Below are 18905 nucleotides of genomic sequence, written 5' to 3'. Positions count from 1 at the left end.
GTTTGACTGTAATGAATTGATATTTCCCGATTCTTTCTTGAAAGTTTCTATTGATCCGACCGTCCAGCAAGGAACAAAGGAAAGGGACGAATTTTTCATCTTCTTTATTCGTATCTCGAGAAACTTCAGCTTTCATTTCTATAATATACAATATATATATAAATGTATATATATATAAATGTATATATGTATATATATATATATATATATATATATATATATATATTTACATATACATACCTCGCATCATCATTATGAAAATAAGTTAGTGTTTAGTTAGAACTAGAAGTAAATATCGAAGAATAATGTAAATAAAATATTTGCAAATGAAATGTATGATGATAATAAAATAGTGGAAAGGGTGGAAAGGGAATGTCAGGAAGAAAACTGTATGCCCACTGTAATCGTCTATTTATATTTCAAGATTCCTACTGACATCCGATCGTACAGACACTCGCATGTGGGAGCGGTGTGACTCTAAATCTTGAAAATTTAAAAATAACTTCTATCGTCGAGGAAGAAACAGATATACGTGTAGAAATGGACAAGAATGCATGTACCTTATATGCACGTACGCACACCAGCACACACGGAGCCGTATTTTAAATGTATACTCGAAGAATTATGGCGACGGTGTACACGTAAACATATTAATGATTTTTACGAGTAAAATCGTTAAATCCCGGATTGCAAAAGGGGGTAGATATCCCCTTTAATCGTGATAAACTTTCGGAATGATCTCTTTCTTTCTTTCTTCTTTTTATTCTTTTTTTTGCTTTTTTTTTTTTTTTTTTGTTCTTTTTACCTCCTTTTTCTCTTTTATTTTTTTTATTTTTTTTTATTTTCATTATTTCAGTTGGTGTTGATTCCCTTCCGATAAGTAACAATCGCCGACATGCATCGTAGTCTTTTGTTACCGATATTTGGTCAATCGTTTATAATGGAAGAAAATTCTATAACATACTATCGCTCTATCATTTTTTCTTTTTACTCACATTTCTCTCTTTCTCTTTCTCTCATTCTCTCTCGCACGCATATACAAACACGTTCTTCCATTCTACCTCTTTCATACATGATTATTTAACATTCATACGTTTCCTATCAGGCTTGTTATCTCTTATTGGGGCGATCGTAAAATTGTACGGGGTCATTCTGATCAGCTGTACGACCGGACTTGATGGATTAAAGGTTTTACGCGACAATAATTTTCAATTGTAAAGAGCTTAATCGCAGATAACGAAAACAATCGTTAAATATCTTCAAGGAAATGTTTACAGAAAAAATTTGACGTTTGTCTCATGGAAAAGGGGTGATCCATCGTCGAGACTTTTTTCTCATATAAAATCGTTACGAGTGTTCGTTCTTTTTTTTCTTTTTCCTTTTCTCTCTCCTTTTTTCTTTTTTTTAACTTTTACCAGCTACACAAATGTGTACGTTAATTATCTTTAGTTTCGTTCGAGGATCAATATATGTCTACTCTACATTTTACATTTTATTCATATAAAGTCCGATCGTACGGCTTTTTTCAAATTACCCTGTACATGATTTATATATATTATATATATATATATATATATATATATATATATATATATACATGTATGTATATATATATATATATATGTTTGTATATATATATATATCTGCATGTATATCTATACTTATATTAATATTTATATTATATTAATATTTACAAAAAGTCGTTCGTTAAATGTTAATATTTAATATCGCAACCGTTATTATATTTTAACTTTATTCCTGAGTGACCATTCATAGAAGAGCCTGATTAAGAGACTCGGCTCCTGTTCCTTTCTTAGTTTTGTAATTATTTCTTTGTTTATTTATTTTTTTTTCTTTTCTTTTCTTTTTTTTTTTTTTGTATGACGCTGAATGTTAAGATAAGGAACCGGCGTAGCAAAATGACGAAGATGAATTTCCTTTCCTTTTCATAAGGTTATGTACATAGTGAGAAGTCAAAAATTACGAATAAAAGCGATAGCGATAACAGCGGCAATAGCATCGTAACAAAGAGAATTCATGAAAATTCGCGAATTTAATATCAGATCGTTGGAATCGTTGCGAGTGAACGAAGAGGGTAAAATTCTCGAGAATGTAATTGAAGCTATGTGTGTGTACATGTGTATATATATATATATATATATATATACATATATATATATATATATATATACGTGATAGATACATAATATGTATAATAAATTTTTCGTTCGTCTCAATATAATATGTATTTAAAAATTTTCGATTTGACGTAATATCGCAGAAGGACGATCATCCTCGGCGATTACTTTCTCTTTTAATTTTAATTTTCTTGTCCTTTTTTTAAAATGATAATAACTCGCTCACGTTTCTACGTGATCTTCGATGACGATATTATGACGTGCATCTTATCGTATTAATTGTCACGAATTGTCATGCCTTCTTGACATGCGACCGCTTGTCCGGCATAAAATCTTTCATTATCGACAATGAATAATCCAAGAGCTTAATCATTATCAAGCTCGTGAGCATATATTTTGTAATTTTTTTTGTCTCGTTTTGTTTTTTTTGTTTTTTTGTCTTTTTCATTTTATTTTATTTTAATTCTTTATTAAAACTATGTTACGCGCGAGTGCCAGTGGCGTTTATAGATTAACGCATAGGACGCTAATCCCTTCTTGATATGGTGGAATGCTTTCGTTAAATTGTCATTTAATGAAAATTTAATGAGACGGTGTCGCGGGAGCGAGGATAAAGTACTGCGCGACATCTCGAAACATTAGCCCCTCTTCTTATTTCGTGAAAATTACTTTCTAGAAAATATTAACATAATAACGTAGAATCTGTCATAGAGATAAATGTATATAATGCGCACGCGCAACAGACAACGTTGGCACTTGAATAATATTTATGTAAGTAAGTGAGTAATTAGATAGTAAGTAAGTAATTAAGTACAAACGTAAGCATTTATGGGAATAAATATTTTGTACATATTGTAAGCATCGTAAGAGGAATTATTTTCTTAATTTCTTCTTTTTCTTTATCTTTGGCAAAAAATTTGTTATACAAAAAATATTGATATGCACGACGACTGTTTTCATATTGGCAAAATTATTTAGAGAATTGTCTTTAGAAATCAAATTTCTCTCTCTCTCTCTCTCTCTCTCTCTTTCTCCCTCCCTCCCTCCCCCTCTCTCTCTCTCCTTCTCTATCTATCTATCTCCCTTTCTTTTTCAATGCGTACGGTGGAAGAATGATAAAGATTTTCGATGGAAAAATGTAAGAGGAAGACGTTAACGATCCTTGGCACACATGTACATACATACAATTCTGTGTTTCTTCGATGTAGACGAAATGATAAGAAAGGGGTCGCATTCATCGAAGGTATGATGTTTTCCAAAGCTCTGATACACCGTGATTGAAAATTCTAAAAACAAATATATGGTATTCAATAAAAGGAATGCAATTCAATTCGAGTTTCTGAAAGAAGTTACAAGAAAGTTCGACGTTAGATGAAATGTCGTATCGTTTCTAGTGAAATATATAAATTTAATGAAATACTTTGTCTCGAGAGCAACGAAAAAGGTTGCAGAGGGGACGGTGTTGGTGGTGCTCGATGGAAATAGATCTATTCATATTTTATTCGGTCGATAGAGAACGGTCTCTTGGGCAATGTATGTTTGGATATCTCATATATCATCGAAAAATGACTTTGGTCGATGGTAGTAGGCGGCATGATTAATCGCGACGAAGGAACCACGTGTCAATTTTTATCGATCCGTAGACATCCTCCAAGGCACGATATATAATTATTCTATCGATTTTTAAATAATATCGAGAGATAAGATGGGATTTTATTTTATATTCGTTAAACCCGCATTTAAAGCAATGAAAATGACGGAACGACGGATAGAATATGACATTCCAATTAAATTTTCTCTATGCGATCGTAATAATTGTATAGAATTGGCCGATCGAAGTATATTCTTTTCCTAGGGTTTGCAAATCCAAACGAAATTTTTTCTATCCTTTTTATCATTCAGCATTAATTAATGGCCGCCGGGTAACGTGGAAATTACATATATTCGTACGAGTTTTCTACTGTTTGTTTATTCATTTACTTTATTTTTCTTTCCTGTTTTTTTTTTTCTTCTTTTTTTCGTTTTTGCTTTCTTTTCTTCTTTCTCTTTTCCGCCTCTTTTTCATTCGAAGGTAATGAAAAATGCGAGACAAACAGGAATGCGATCGTTCTTTCTTTTTTCCGTTCGCGATTATTAAAAGTCGCGAATTATTTTATGTGTCGTTTCAATAAATTAAAACCATCAGGAATGGATGTTTAATTATTGGAATGAATGAAAAATTATCGATCGGTCGTCAAAATAAATAATATTGGATGCAGCACGGTCCGAAGTTTGAACGTCGATCCGAAATTTACCGACGATACTGTGAAACGTATCCTTCCTTCCCCCTCCCCCTTATTCATTTTATTAAAAAAAGTATCGTTTCTAACGATATAATTAAATGTAGAAATATCACAGTGTCGGCCGAACGGTGTAAAAATTGAAAAAGATATTCATTTTGCCTCCTGCGTGTTGTTGCCTTTTTTTTTCTTTTTTTTTCCTTATTACACAATAAACTCGGACTGATGGGCGTAATAAAGGTTTTGCGATAATGTTACGAGGAGAAGATGTTGATTACGACGATGATAAAGAGCGAATTAATTTTTCACACGTTTCTCTGAGCTAGTCGTTGTTCACAGCGATCTTTCATTCAAAGTGTTACGATTAAAAAGTACGATACGTTGACGTAAATCGCTCCCGTTGCACGCGTATATAAATTCAATAGAGAGTTAATAATTGTCTACGTTAAGGCTGATTCGAATCTCTTATTTCTTTCATTTACTTGCAGTAAATAAAGTTCGCAGACGTTTATCTCTCGGGTCTTTATAACATTATTATTTAAAGGGAATATGATTACTTACATGGTCGTATATCATTTATGTAACTATGTAAGTTATATGATATATTACATCGATGCGAATAACGAAGGAAACAATTAATAATACAAATCTTTTTTCTTTTTTTTTTCTTTTTCTTTTTCTTTTTTTTTTTTTTGTTCTTTTTTCGGGAAATGTTAAAGGGATGTCAGTCGTTTGCTGTTCTCTATCGTCGGTATCGTCGCTTTTTTCTTTTTCTCGCCTTTCTTATTTCTTATTTTCATTTTTTTCTTCTCTCTTCTGTTTTTCTTTTCTCTCTTTTCTTTTCTTTCCTTTTTCTTCGTCGCGATACGCGAGTGTGTATATTGGTATGCGTATTAAGTTTTATAGAGAGGATCAAAAGTCGCGATGTACGGTTTCTAATCTAACGAATTTTCTAAACGAATTTACGCGGAAGTTCATTTGTATTTCTCCTTAAAGTATAAGGTGGCAGTATAACTTAATATTCTCGGTGGTAGCTTGGCGCAAAGGCGGATGGACGACGCGTATCATGCGTGGTATATCTTTTCTCTCGTATTTACATAAGTATGTACTTATTAATATGAAAATATGTAAGTACTTATGTATTACGAGATAAAGGACGAAGGCAGTAGACGCGTGCGTGTAGATTCGTTCGTTCGTTCGTTCGTTCGTTCGTTCGTTCGATGCGATGGAAATCGAGAACGATTATCTTACGATTAGACGACTCGTCTACCATCCAACCCGTTTTCCAGTTGCTTCTCTTAAGATCTACAATTTTTTTTATCCCTCGCGAGAATCTTGTAGTAAGAGCACTTGATCGCTACTGTTCGCGGGCGAAGCGAGTTCTTTGTCCTTCTCCCCCTCGACGCAAGCCACCCTGCATACATCTTCAGGAGGCATTTACGTTTTTCCCCTTTTCGATCCCCAAGTCGGCTTCTTCCACTCCAAGACGAAATCGTTCAGACATGCCGGATATGCCGATATGTTCGATCTCTTAAAGACGACGACGACGACGACAACTTTTCGCCATTGTTCCTCCTTTTATTATTATTATTATTATTGTTGTTGTTGTTGTTATTTATTATTATTATTATTATTATTATTATTATTATTAGTATTATTATTAATTATTATTACTATTATTATTATTATTATTATTATTATTATTATTATTATTATTATTATTATTATTATTATTATTATTATTATTATTAATATTATTCCGGAGGAAGGGAGGAGGAGGAAGCAAGGGCAATTAATTTCTTCTATGCCAGCGGAAGAACTTGGAATCTTGTCGTGTACGTGTGCAGATCGAGTCATCTCCATCTATTTCTTTTCACTTTTCTTCCTTCGGCGAGTAGCGATCGCTCTCTGAGAGAGACGATTACATTGAGGTTTAGAAACGGACGTTAAAAAAAGTCTCATTTTCTAATAAATTCTATAATTCGATGATTGAAAAATATTTAAAAAATCCATATCTTTCATTCGTACCGTTGTTCCGTCGTCGTTTGCGCCCTTCTTTTTTTTCTTTCAACTTTTTTTCCTTTTCTTCTTTTTTCTTTTTCGAGAATCGTCTCTTTCAACTTTTCGTTCCTTTGGAAAACACTTCTTCCACCTCCTCCTTCTCCGACATTTTTTCTTCTCCTTCTTCTTCTTATGTATAGATTTCCTTTCGTTTCTTTTTTCATTTGTTCCTTCTAAGGGATTAACCCATTGGGCGCCATCTTTACAACGTGACGAAAGCCCCCATGAAATAGGCGAAGAAGTGCGCGCACAATTTCTACGCTTCTTTTTCTTTTTTTGAAATGTGGTTCGCGTCGGGACAATGAACTCGAGTTCATCGAATCATTGAAATTTTCTCACGGTGCCTATCGTAGGCGAAGTGCGACACCGCGAGTATTCGAAGCGAACGGTTTTACGATATCGAATTTGATCGTAACGTTCGTCGTTTTTATTTTGGCTTATGATCGCGTCCTTTCGTAGTTTTCCGCGCGTACGAAAATAGAGGTAGCCTGGTTCTGCGAATATATATCTTCTTTTTCTTCCTCCTCCTCCTCCTCCACCTTCTCTTCTTCCTCTTTTTCTTTCTATTATTTAACGATAGATTCAAACGATATATCGAGTACTGCCTCTATCTTCGTAAAGTTGGTTAACATTGAATCGTTTGGATGTCGCAAATGTCGAGAAACCGGCGTAATTTAGCGACTAACGACTATGAACGAAAGGTGGAGACTCGGAAGTGGCTTTGTCGCTTGGATGATGGATTTAAGTTGGTCCCGAACATGAGTTAGCATGGGTTTGTGCAAAAATCTTAGCTAAAACCGTGTGAAAATGATGGCAGTTTACGCGTTGCCTCGATCGTATCGATTTGCGTTTTAGGAATTGACATTTTTATCATATCTCACGCTCTGCGATCGCGTTAGATAATAACGTTAAATTATTCTAGTCGTTCCGACGATACGCGAGTAATCCGCGAGAAAGACGCGAGAAGTTTATACCGTAGGATCTACTCGATAAAAGCGTATATACGTAATAAATAAGAGACGCGAGTGCGTGCGTGCATGCGTGGACGCGCGCGTATGTGTGTGTGTGTGTGTGTGTGTGTGTGTGTGCGTGTGCGTGTGCGTGCGCGTGTGTGAGTGAGTGAGTGCGTGTTTGTGCGCATGTGTACGTGTGTGCGGGCTCGCGTCTATTGCTTTTACGTAAGCTAAGAAAGAAGTCGATCGAAGGTATGAAAAATCTTACATCGTAAGTCCTCGCGCGCTATTCGATTTTTGATTTATTATTGGCAGCATGTACTTCGCGGTTTCGTATAAGTTCTTCGCATCGGTCGTCTACGTGTAATCTTTCTTCTTTATAAAGCAGTTCGCAATCGGCGAGACGAGGAGCCCCCGATTTTTCGTCGCTTATCTTTGGATAGAAAATAACGGAAGGTCTTCATAAGTGAGAGACAGTATAATCGCGATCTCTGTACAAACCCATTCTAATGGTTGCGCGCGGAAACGCCTCGATAATTATCGGCGCTCTACGACGAAAGTCATCAGGGCAGATCGGCCATCGTCCCTGAGACTATCTTCTTTCTTTATTTCTTACTTTCTCCTATCTTCTTCCTTTCAATCCATTCGCACGGCGTTTCTCGCTTATCGTCTTCTCTGATTCTTTTTTATTTTGCCACCTTAATTACCATTATGAGCTAACTATATTAATTCTACGCCGCACTAGAGAGTACCGATTTTGACTATCGTGTCCCCTGGCAGTTTATATACAGTGACAGGTCGGTCAAAGTTTATCACCGACCATTCTTATCTTCTTCTACGTCACGGATAGAAATTGATGGATGTCGCAGCGATTCGGATTTATTTACAAGAAGAGGACGATCATGTAATTGAAATATCTCGGGCTCGTAGTTCCGTTAAGCTTGGCACCGCCGTTATCGTCGTCGTTTTCGCTGGCAGTGTCGCCTTTAGTCTCGACGATTGTGTCGAGACGATCTATTTGACCTCTGTGACGATCGATCGAAGGATCGCTGTCGTTGGTATCGTCCGAATCGACGTCGATCGTTCGATCGTTGAGTTTGATCTTGACGACCGCGTCTACGGGGTACTTGCCGGGAGGATGATGATTCTCGTCGTCGGAGGAAGTGACGCCGGCAGCCGCCATCCTGGCGCTTCTCTCGCAACGGGGACACCCGTTGTTGCCGTTCGAGGAGCCTTCGTCGCTTTGACACCGAAAACATATGAGATCTCCTTCGGTTGAAAAGTCGCAGTGTTCGCAATGAACGAGGACGAGGCCGTTTCCATGACAGAGCTCGCAAACTGGGCTGTCCTCTTCCTCCTCCTCCTCCTCCTCCTCCTCCTCCTCCTCCTCCTTCGCTTCCTGTTTTTGGCGCTTTTCCGTTTCCTCGACAGTTTCCTCGCGACCAAGATATTCGCACGACAAGAGCTCCTTCTCTTGGCGCAAAGATCGAGGCGACGATGAATCCTGAAAGGGCCGTTCGTGATCGCGCGGTCTCGGCGACGAAGAGTTCTCTTGAGGATCGCGCGAGGATCTGGGCGAAGGGCTGGTACGGACCGGGGTCTTGTAGTCCGCGCGAAGGAAGGCAAACTCTTCGCCAGGATCGAGACGTTCCTCGACGTAACGACCGACGTAAGACCCTGGAGTTTGGGGCCTGTACGTGCAAGTACGGGTCTTTTGGTCGCACTCGCTGCAAAGCAACAGGTTCGATTTGCTTCCTGGTTGCGACGCGTAACCATTGCACGTCCCGTAATACCTGTCAAACAAATAGACGGAGATCGAAGAAAATATGATAAGATATCGTTGAAGAAACGATTGGGTACCTCTCGTCCTCGTCGCTCTCGAATAAATGCTGACTTAGGCTGCCAATCGATTTGGTGTCGCTGAATCGTGCTACTCCCTCGAGTTCGACGTTGCCCAAAGAACGTATGCCGACGTCGACAGCAGCACGCTCGAGATAACGACGTATTCGCTCCATCTTAGCTTTGCCGCGCTCTCGCGGCCTTGTTTCTCGTTAAATGATGCTCTCGCGATTACGTTCGTTGTTGTCTTCGACGCTCGACGTAGAACTCGCTCCGCAAATTTGTAGCTCGATTTCTGCCAAACGTTGCTCGACCTCCCACTGTTGTTGATTCAATTTAGCGCTCAGCGTAGCGTTTTCCGTTTCCAAGCATACCTGACGCTCCTTAAGTCGCTTGATCTCCGCCAAAAGAGTCTCGTGCGTGTCGAGAAGAGGTGTCGCGCCCTCGCTCATCAATTGCGTCATGCTGTTGCACGTCATACCTGGGAACAGAACGACACGATCCTTCCTAATCGACGTAATATACCGACGTAAGAGATAAGGTAGTAGTTTTAATTATCACCTAGGTCAAAGTATCGAAAGGTTAAAAGGCTAGTCGTCGCATTTTCTATCTTCGATCGGGGGTGGGGGAATTTTTATTGCTTCTACGGTAAAGGTAAAACGACTAAAGGGGGGACACCTTTCAAACTTTACTCGTACTCGAGTTGGAAACATTTCTTTTCCAATTGGTCGCGTCGGTTTCTCCCAAAGGGATAATCTTTAATAATTGACTCACCAGAATGAGTGGATTGCCTTCCAGTGGAGGGTTGAGTCGCAACCGATCGAGGCATCCTGGCAGTTGGATCCTCGCTACTCTGTCCGCTGCTGGTGGCACTCATCGGGCTGTCCATACTTCTGCTGGCGTTGACGTTGTTGACGTTGACGTTGACGTTTACGTTGTTACCGGGGAGAATAGGGCCTGTCGCGATGCTCGTAGCGACGCCGGCAACACCAACGGCAGGTCGCGTCAGCACAGGGCTCGAGCTCGGAGTAAATAGCGAACGAGTTCCGGCCCCTATGGCATAGCCCTGTCCTCTTAATTTTTCGTCTAACGATGACACCAGCATATCCTCTAGCGGTACTCGTGCATGTGATTCCACCAAACCTGGCGTACTCTGGCATCTGCTCATAGCCACTGAAAATTTTCATACGACTTTGTTGGCGATATATCGTAATAATCACAAATCAGCTCGATGTTAACCCTTTACGCTAACGAACCGTTTGACGTTTACCTAATGACGAATCGAACAACATGTCAGACTAACTATCTCTATGATTTCGCTTTGACGCCAAAAGAAGATTACGCACTTTTTCGAAGCTTCATTAAAGCGTACAAAATCTTTGCTCTCTGTCATTAAAAAATAACTCGGGAATAGATGGCGTCTATTCGATCGTTCGTCCGTAGTTATATATATATATATATATATATATATATATATATATATATATAGTCCGCTTTATCATAGATACCTATTGCTAATTAATATCCTTGTTTTTGATACGCTTTCCATAAGCGAACACGTAGCACATTGAAAGGAGTCTATCCTTGCAGCGTTAAAGCGTTCTAAGCCCCGAGCAAAATCAGTCTCGTCCTTTTCTCGCTTCGCCTCATTTCATCTCTATGAGCTCTTTTCATTGAACAACCTCGCCTTTGTCATTGTTTAGCGAACATCGTTGAAATACTCAAGCGCCAATGATTACTCGTACGTGTCTACTTGCCTCTGATTAGATATTTGAGAACGGATTTCCTACCATATGCGTATTCGGTATTATTCCGTTAGTATATGAAATTACGCGAGGAAATAATCAATGAGATCGATTTAATCCCGATAATACATGTATCAAAGGACTCACCCTTCTTAAGGGGCGCTCTCTTGTACTTTTCCAATCTTTTGACCGCAATGGATTCCAGTCGTACTCTGGCAGCTGGATATTCCTTGAGGACATCCCACATGTCCTTTTTACTGAGAACGAAGAGACCCGAGTAGCCGACCGACCGCACGCTCGCTGTTCGTCGATTACCTGCGTCGATGTAGCCATTTATTGGTTACCAGGATGCATCAAGCTTTCTTTTTTATCTCGCTACGATCGATTTCTCGATCGTCTCTCTCTCTCTCTCTCTCTCTCTCTCTCTCTCTCTCCTTCTCTTCATGTTGCCGATTCGTTCTTGGTCATATTATCGAGTCGCGTGGAGATCATCGATATCGGACAATTTAATAGAAATGATTAATATGCGCGCGAGCGTACGATAGATTTTTTCAATCCCTCATTTTTTTTTTCTTTAGTTCTCGTTATCGATACAAAAATGTGATCTTTTTATATCTCTATGAACAACGATAAGACATGTCACGAACGAGTAAATGAACTATTGTTGACTCTCGTTTATTCGCTCACAAAGCTTTCGTGGCTCGCTGTTGCACAGGATGTTATCGGTTGGTCGACATGTAACGTACTTCGTACAACATTACTTTCATCTTAGTAATTTGGAAATCGCGTCATGTTTCTCCGTAATAACGCTTCGTATAATAAACGTGAGAATTGAGCGAATTTAAATATACTATTAATTTCGAACAAGGAGACTTTGATCGCACACATTGCTGCAAAAAAAATATTTGAACAACCAATGACTCGATTTTGTCTCTTTCATCGACTTTTTCCCAAACTACAAAATATTACATTAGCCAATAATTTTTTTTCTCTATAAACTACGAGCTCAAAGTTGATAAGTTTGAATGATCCATTTGAATTTTACGAGACGTTTTCCTAAATTTTTTCTTGAACAGTTTCGAGGGTGCGAGATAAAAATCGAAAATACTTGAGTCGCATGGAAAAATATTCGCTTAGATGAAAACTACATAATATTATTAATTAATAGTTAATTTTATGCTGGTATCATATATCACTATGACGTTAATTTGATTTTCATTCGAAAAGCGATTACCTTCCCGTGCGCGCGTGATAAAATGCAATAAATTTGTATATCACTATAAGAATCAATATTTAGATAATTTGCTAAAATGATAAAAGCTAATATCTACGGTAATAAAATCGTATACGGTAATCGGAAGGGAAATTTCACTTGCATATTTTATACATTCGTAGGGAATGGGTACGCAATACATAGCCATAAATCGCAATAATAATCTGTAGAGCATAGGTAAATCATTGGGACACAATGGTAAAAGATTGTGAGTAAAGAAGTAAAGTATGCAATATATGTGCAATATGAAACAATGAAAAATATCCGTATGAGAAAATGCGGAAAGTATTTGCAAATAATATCGATCGTTCATTATCGTTAATTCATTCGCATATTTATGCATTTTAACGAATTAAAATATTTAGCGATATATATTTTTATTAAAGAACTAGACAAATTTAAATTTCGTTTGCAAAGTCTTTCCAATAGTTCTCGTATTGTCAGAGATATTCGTACGATAGTAAAAGTTTATAAAATTGCAGCGTGTCGTTGCAGCACCGATCATACAGAAGTAAATAAGTACAAGAAGATCGATAAGAAAATCGAATAATAATTTAGGGAGAGTGTATAAAATTTAGGAGAGACGGTATATACGTATAAGCTATTTCGTCTACTAGATACTACAAAAGCGTTATAGCACGAGGGTGTATTATACGAATGACCAAGAGATAGCGACGGATGTCGATCGATCGATACGACGTAATAATTCTCCAGTAAAATAACGGAGGACAATTTGAATGCACCGATGTATGTGAAATTTTGAAACGGAAAATCCTTTCTTCGTTCGCATATGTAATGCGCATTTAAATCAGTTAAAATGTAGATCTTCGAACGCGAAGAGAAGACCAGACAAATATTTTCGTTACTTCTCCAAAGTCAAATTTTCTTCGACCGATTCTCAAATTTACAAATTTTCATGCATTTCGGTAAAATGTAAAAAAAGAAAGATACAATCAATCCGTCTATTAATTATGTATTTTCAACGTAATCGTCGACTCTTCGATTCGCACTGATGCGTTCAAAAATTAAAAGTACACTTTAAAGATTCGAACAACGCATCTGAAATGGAGCCGCTTGTCGTATCGCTCGAAGTTAAGAAAAAGGTGAAAATAGGTGAGTATCGAGAAGAAGTATATAAGGAAAGAGACTAAAAAGGATGATGATACATAAGTACGTGTCACGGATCTTAATTGAAACTTGTCGACGTTCACGCAAATACGGTATTTTTTCTTTGAATCAATTATAGCTATTACGTCATAGTTTGTTTTGAAAAAAGAGGAAGAAAAAAGGACACACACACACACACACACACACATATATATATATAGTTTTGAGTACGTAACGATATTCGTGACGTCTAATAATTCGACTAGAAAGAAAACTTCTTTTTCCGCGAGTTTGCCAAACGATCGTTCATTGTTTAAGAGAGATTTTTCTCTCTATTTCTCTCGAACGTCGTAAACAAGAGTTTGGAGAGAATTAGCTTTTGGTAGAAGAAAGAAGAAAGAGCAATCGACGTTGAGAATCTTATGCGGAAGTAAAGACCCAGGGTGTGTGTGTGTGTGTGCGCGCTTGTACGATAGCGATAGCGATGACGTCAAATGGTGCCGGGGTCATTGCGTGAATGTCGATCCCGTTTCGATGAGGTAAAGTCGACAAATAGGGCGTCGATGTAAGAAAGAGAATAATATAATAAAGAGCACTCTATATATATATATATATATATATATATATACACACACATACGTATATATATACACACATATGGGTATATATATATATATATATACCTACATACCATAGATGTATATAGAATATGGATAGATAGAGAATGTAAGTATATAATATGTGTAGATGAACGTAGACGAGTTTAGATCGGCTCATACCGGCTCGAAGGCTTGCCCTCTCATAGAACGTGGTAAGAACGTGAAACGTGATAACGTGATCGTGAAAAACGAGGGGGACAGCTCACGGGCCCCTGCTTCGGTTGGAATATTTACCGCACTCTTTACCTGCAGTCCCCATATTGAGAATGCTGATCTCCCCGAAGTAGGAACCCGCCTTAAGGGTGGCGAGGACCGTCTTCCCGTCGTCGGCCACAACTTGGAGCCGACCACTGTTCACTATGTACATCTCCTTTCCTACCTCACCTGTGAACATAAACGTCAACTTCCTCAATTCTCCATTTCCCTAATTTTCCCATCGAGTCGAAACTGCCTGCTAATAACTGTAACTACCGCTGCGATAATGAAGCTAACAATAATGTAGAAACAATTTTAGATTACCTCAGAAAATCTAATATATTATACGAGTTGGAGCGTTATTTCTATTATAGTATAATTATAACTCGGTCAAGTCATTGAACCGAGAAAATAGATAGATGAGAGAGAGAGAGAGAGAGAGAGAGAGAGAGAGAGAAAGAGAAAGAGAGAGACACGGAATAAACTGTAAGACGATTACGTTTTTTTCTCTTTTTCTTTTTTCCTTTTTTATCTTCTTCTTGTCGAAACAAAATTATTTGCTCTCTCAGCGTTGTCATCTATGAAAGAAAACGAGAAAGTCTTGTCTGTCGGATCTACAATCTTTGGTCTCTGAAAGGATCTTGCTTTAACGGCTTCACGCTCGAATACGAAACCATCCTTTGTTCCTGTCCGTTCCATCTTATCATTTTATTCTTAGTAACCGTATTTCTTTGGTCGAGAGACATTGCAGGCAGTACATCGAGATCCTCGAATTCATTTTTCCGCGGTATACCTACGGCTGTTGCCAAGAAGTTGGGTAGAGGAAATAGAAAAGAAAGAGAGAGAGAGAGAGAGAGAGAGAGAGAGAGAGGGAGAGAGAGAGAGGGAGAAAGAGAGTTCATTTTTGGCTCTCTTTTTTCGGTGCATCGACTGGCGCTTTTCCAGATTTTCGTATTAACGAGGAAGCATTGTACGGGAAGAAAATAGAAATTAAAAAGAAGAAAAGGAAGACAGATAAAAAATTGAAGTAAACAGATCCATATACCTTTTCGACAAATGTAGTCACCAGGTGAGAAAAGAACGGGTCGCAGTCTAAGCACCAATTCGCATAGGAAACCAGCTTCTGTGTTCTGAAATATTTCAACCCTTCTCAGCGTTTCCAAATGTACATTTATCGCGATTTCGGCCTTCAACTTGTCTGCAACATAACGTATGGGATTTCTCGTAATAAGATAAACTTTTAATAGAAAAAAAAAGAAAAAAAAAAAAAAAAAAAAAAAAAAAAAAAAAAAAAAAAAAAAAGAGAAAAAAGAAGAAGATGAACATATCAATCCCGATCTTTTTGTTCGTCGTACTGAAAGAATAATATTTCTCATCTCGTAATAATATTTCATTCACATTTTCTCTTTATATCGGTATTATCGTTCGAAACTTTAGAATCTGCATTTCATGGAAAGGTTATTGCATCGAGAAATGCAGCTCGTTCTTGAAACGAAACGATTCCCTTTAATACTACTCTCCTATTCCTTCGTTAAGTCTCCTATACCGCTCAATGCTATTTCCTTTTACCGGAGGATTATTGAGAAAGACGTTTAACTTTGACAATAAAATAATAATTTACTACCATGAATTTCATTTACCTTTTCATATTACCTAGAGACATTCATATAACAATATCGCATTTTAATGTTGACACGAAACGAAAAATATGAAATCACTGTTAATGTTAATTTTCTAATGTTTTGTATTTTATAAAATAAAAACTGCGTTAGAGTTAAAAACGCAAAAGGCCAAAGTTGTTTCCAAGTTGCAAAGTTTCTTACGTGAGTGATAAAATAGACTCCGACCTCTGGGAAATGCTTATCGATAATTCGTAAAAGACATCTATTGTAAACCTTTAGTTTCACTTACAAGTTATCCTAAGAATTTATATCTCTCCAATGTCCAATTCTTTGATTTTTGTCGAAAAATAATGACGTTACGTTAGAATCGAGTCGAATTAAAAATGTAATTCTTTAGAGATTTTTCACGTTATTTCAATCGCAATGCATTCTGTTTATATTACGCATATAGATGAGAGCCGTGAATGACAAAGAACTCATGTCATGTTGAATATCGACAACGATCGTTTGTTTTAAGGTGCAGTCGTCGTCGAGGTACACAATCGTCGCTTCTCAGCAACGTTTTCCAGCATCTGTCATTTCACATCATTATTTTCTTACTACCTAACAATAAAAGCAGTTCCATTTTATTTCGTTCCAAAGTCTCGTCCCATACGCTTTCATATTTCCCTTCTGCTAGAATAAATTCAAGCTGACTGCCACTCGAAATTAACTCTTTCGTGCGAATCGTATATACGAGTTATAGATATACGTACGAGTTAGTCGTGCGAAAGAATAATATGTATTTTCGTGCGAGATATTTGTCAATAGAAGGATTTAATGAACGAAATGTATAAACTAATGATTTAGTTAGAGAAAATGTAAAAGAAACATGACTCACCGGGAAGACAGCTAATGGCCTTCTCCTCGTCGGAACATTTTTGCGTCAACCAGAGATAATCGAACCATTTGATCACTTTCTGTTGCAGATGATTCGGCACCCGTCTCATTCGCATATAAGTTTTCACACCGTCCAACTTAGCTGAAATGAGAACAGAGAAAAACGTCAAAACTAAAATAATAAACCAACGAGATTCGTGTATCGGTAATGAAAATATATGGCGAGGATAATGCATCGTCGCATAACGTAGTACATACTTAGATATATCATATTCCATGCGACATTGCACCTTGATGCATCGAATTATTATGATACGAGCAACGTTTCAATTTTGGGGTGCACCTTCCAAGCATATTTCATTATCTATTCTCGAATATCTTCGTTTCCACATTGATATATGACTTTCTAAGATTAATTTCCATTAGACGTTTTAATTTAATTAAATGCGATTACCCGATATATATAATAATAGCGAATAGAATGATATAAAATTTTCTAACAGAATTTTTAATTAATCCAAAAGGAAATTTGAGTTATTAAAATAATTATTCATCGTTATTAAAGCAGCCACGGGCTTTTGCATTTACTTTCGAACATAGGATAAGCCATTTTTTTTTCTGCGAAACGTTGCACTAGATTACGATAAAAATTTTTTCTTTTTCCCCTCTTTTTTCTCTTCTTTTTTTTTTTTACAAGAGAAAAAAATATCGACATGTAATGACAATACCGCGATATTGTGGTATATCGAGCGTGCGATCGTTGTACGGGTCACGGCTCGATCACAATGCAATGAAACGGAAAAGCAAGATACGGTTACCCTTCTATACGAATTTATCGGTTTCGTTTATTGCTGCGAGAGAGAGAGAGAGAGAGAGAGAGAGAGAGAGAGAGAGAGAGAGAGAGGGAGAAAGAGTGGGAGGGGGGAGGGTGCAAGGGAAAAAGGAAACTATAAAAACGGATATCCTTTTGTCGAAGAGATTATTTTCAAGAGACGACGTGAGAGAAAAGTGTAGAATTGATAATCACAGTGTCGGGGAAAAGATTTGAAAAAGGAGAATAATTCAAGTCATTCTTCGGGTAGGCATCCATTTAGATAAGGCTAAATCGATCGAAACTTCATTACGACCTGGGATATCCGAATAGCAAAGAAATACGGTGAAATTCGATGGAGTAGCGGAATAAAATTTCAATTCCAGATTCGGCGAAATACATGCTTTATACATTGGTCCCGCTTTAGGATAACCGATCTATCGAAAAGTTCATTGTACACGGACGGATCTATTGCCATTGTTAGAAATGGTTTGTTCGGTTGTGATCGATCAACGACCGGACTAATACAATTTCTTTTGAGCCTTTACCGAAGGGATATTTTTAAGACAGCGAGAATGGATGGATGGCTCGGTTATTTGGATAAAATTTTTTCTAACGCAAACGAATCCTTAGAAGTGGATATATGAAACTGTATCGATTTGCGATAAGAAAGTGTCAAGGACGAATAAATGTGATAATAAATTTAACGGGGAGAGAGAAGGGTCAGCGGCGGTGGCGGCGGCTGTGGCGGCGGCATTGGCGACGACAGTGGTTTGTAGAATAGAAGAATCAATAATTGTACTTAAAGATTTCGTTGACTATTTTCGACATTGTCCGAGTCGACGAGAACTGAAGAAAAATTTATTTACGATTCGTTCTACTCTAGTAGAGAAGTATCGAAATAATTGCAACGCCGAGGTAACCTTGGTTTAATCCACTCACAGTCAAGTGGAAGGAAATTGGTAAGAGAATCGGATGTCGGTTGGGAAGTCGAAGAAAAGCCAGAAGGCTTGCTAGCGGAGGCTAAAAATAAATTAAAATTCGAAGGTGATCCTCGATGCGATTGTATATCTTGAACCATTCGATAGAAGGATGAAGAAGAACGAAGAACTAAGAAGAAGAAGAAGAAGAAGAAGAAGGAGAAGAAGAAGAAGAAGAAGAAGACGAAGAAGAGGAAGAAGAAGAATAATAATAATAATAATAATAAGAAGAAGAAGAAGAAGAAGAAGAAGATGAAACGAAAAGATTAGATTAATTTCCATCGCCTAGAGGTGCCGCTTTTCACTGATCGCGATTCGTCTAACTCGTTTGAAAGGTTCGAGGAAAATAGAAAATGGAGGAAAG

The 18905-nt window shown here is 37.5% G+C and overlaps 2 protein-coding genes across 13 annotated transcripts in view; both read right to left on the bottom strand.

Annotated features, from left to right (window-relative positions):
• Positions 1-6306: 6306 nt before the first annotated feature.
• On the bottom strand, positions 6307-9446 carry LOC124951037. The gene is made up of 2 exons (XM_047498751.1): positions 9292-9446; positions 6307-9224 (listed from the first exon to the last, which is right to left on the bottom strand). The coding sequence occupies exons 1-2, from the start codon at positions 9444-9446 to the stop codon at positions 8315-8317; spliced, it is 1065 nt and encodes a 354-aa protein (XP_047354707.1). The 3' UTR covers positions 6307-8314.
• A 36-nt stretch (positions 9447-9482) lies between these two features.
• LOC124951036 (cGMP-gated cation channel alpha-1) overlaps positions 9483-18905 on the bottom strand; it is a 54002-nt gene continuing 44579 nt past the window's right edge. For 5 of the 12 annotated variants that reach the window (XM_047498739.1, XM_047498738.1, XM_047498744.1 and 2 more), the window contains 6 exons: positions 16752-16892; positions 15295-15447; positions 14289-14438; positions 11163-11330; positions 10045-10443; positions 9483-9751 (listed from right to left, as the gene is read on the bottom strand). In XM_047498739.1, the coding sequence (XP_047354695.1) occupies positions 9483-9751; positions 10045-10443; positions 11163-11330; positions 14289-14438; positions 15295-15447; positions 16752-16892 (1280 nt within the window). The remainder of the gene's footprint in view (positions 9752-10044; positions 10444-11162; positions 11331-14288; positions 14439-15294; positions 15448-16751; positions 16893-18905) is intronic. The other 7 variants (XM_047498743.1, XM_047498742.1, XM_047498747.1 and 4 more) reach the window with 7 other exon arrangements.

The sequence above is a fragment of the Vespa velutina genome, chromosome 8 (genome assembly GCF_912470025.1).
Source record: "Vespa velutina chromosome 8, iVesVel2.1, whole genome shotgun sequence".
Classification (NCBI taxonomy): domain Eukaryota; kingdom Metazoa; phylum Arthropoda; class Insecta; order Hymenoptera; family Vespidae; genus Vespa; species Vespa velutina.
This window is presented reverse-complemented; position numbering and strand designations above follow the sequence as displayed.

Bases quoted from the DNA above. Each gene is read 5' to 3' on its own strand.
- LOC124951037 (XM_047498751.1), bottom strand. From the start codon at position 9,446: ATGGAGCGAATACGTCGTTATCTCGAGCGTGCTGCTGTCGACGTCGGC. The intron at 9,225-9,291 runs GTACCCAATCGT...TTTGTTTGACAG, and splicing joins GAGAGCGACGAGGACGAGAG to GTATTACGGGACGTGCAATG.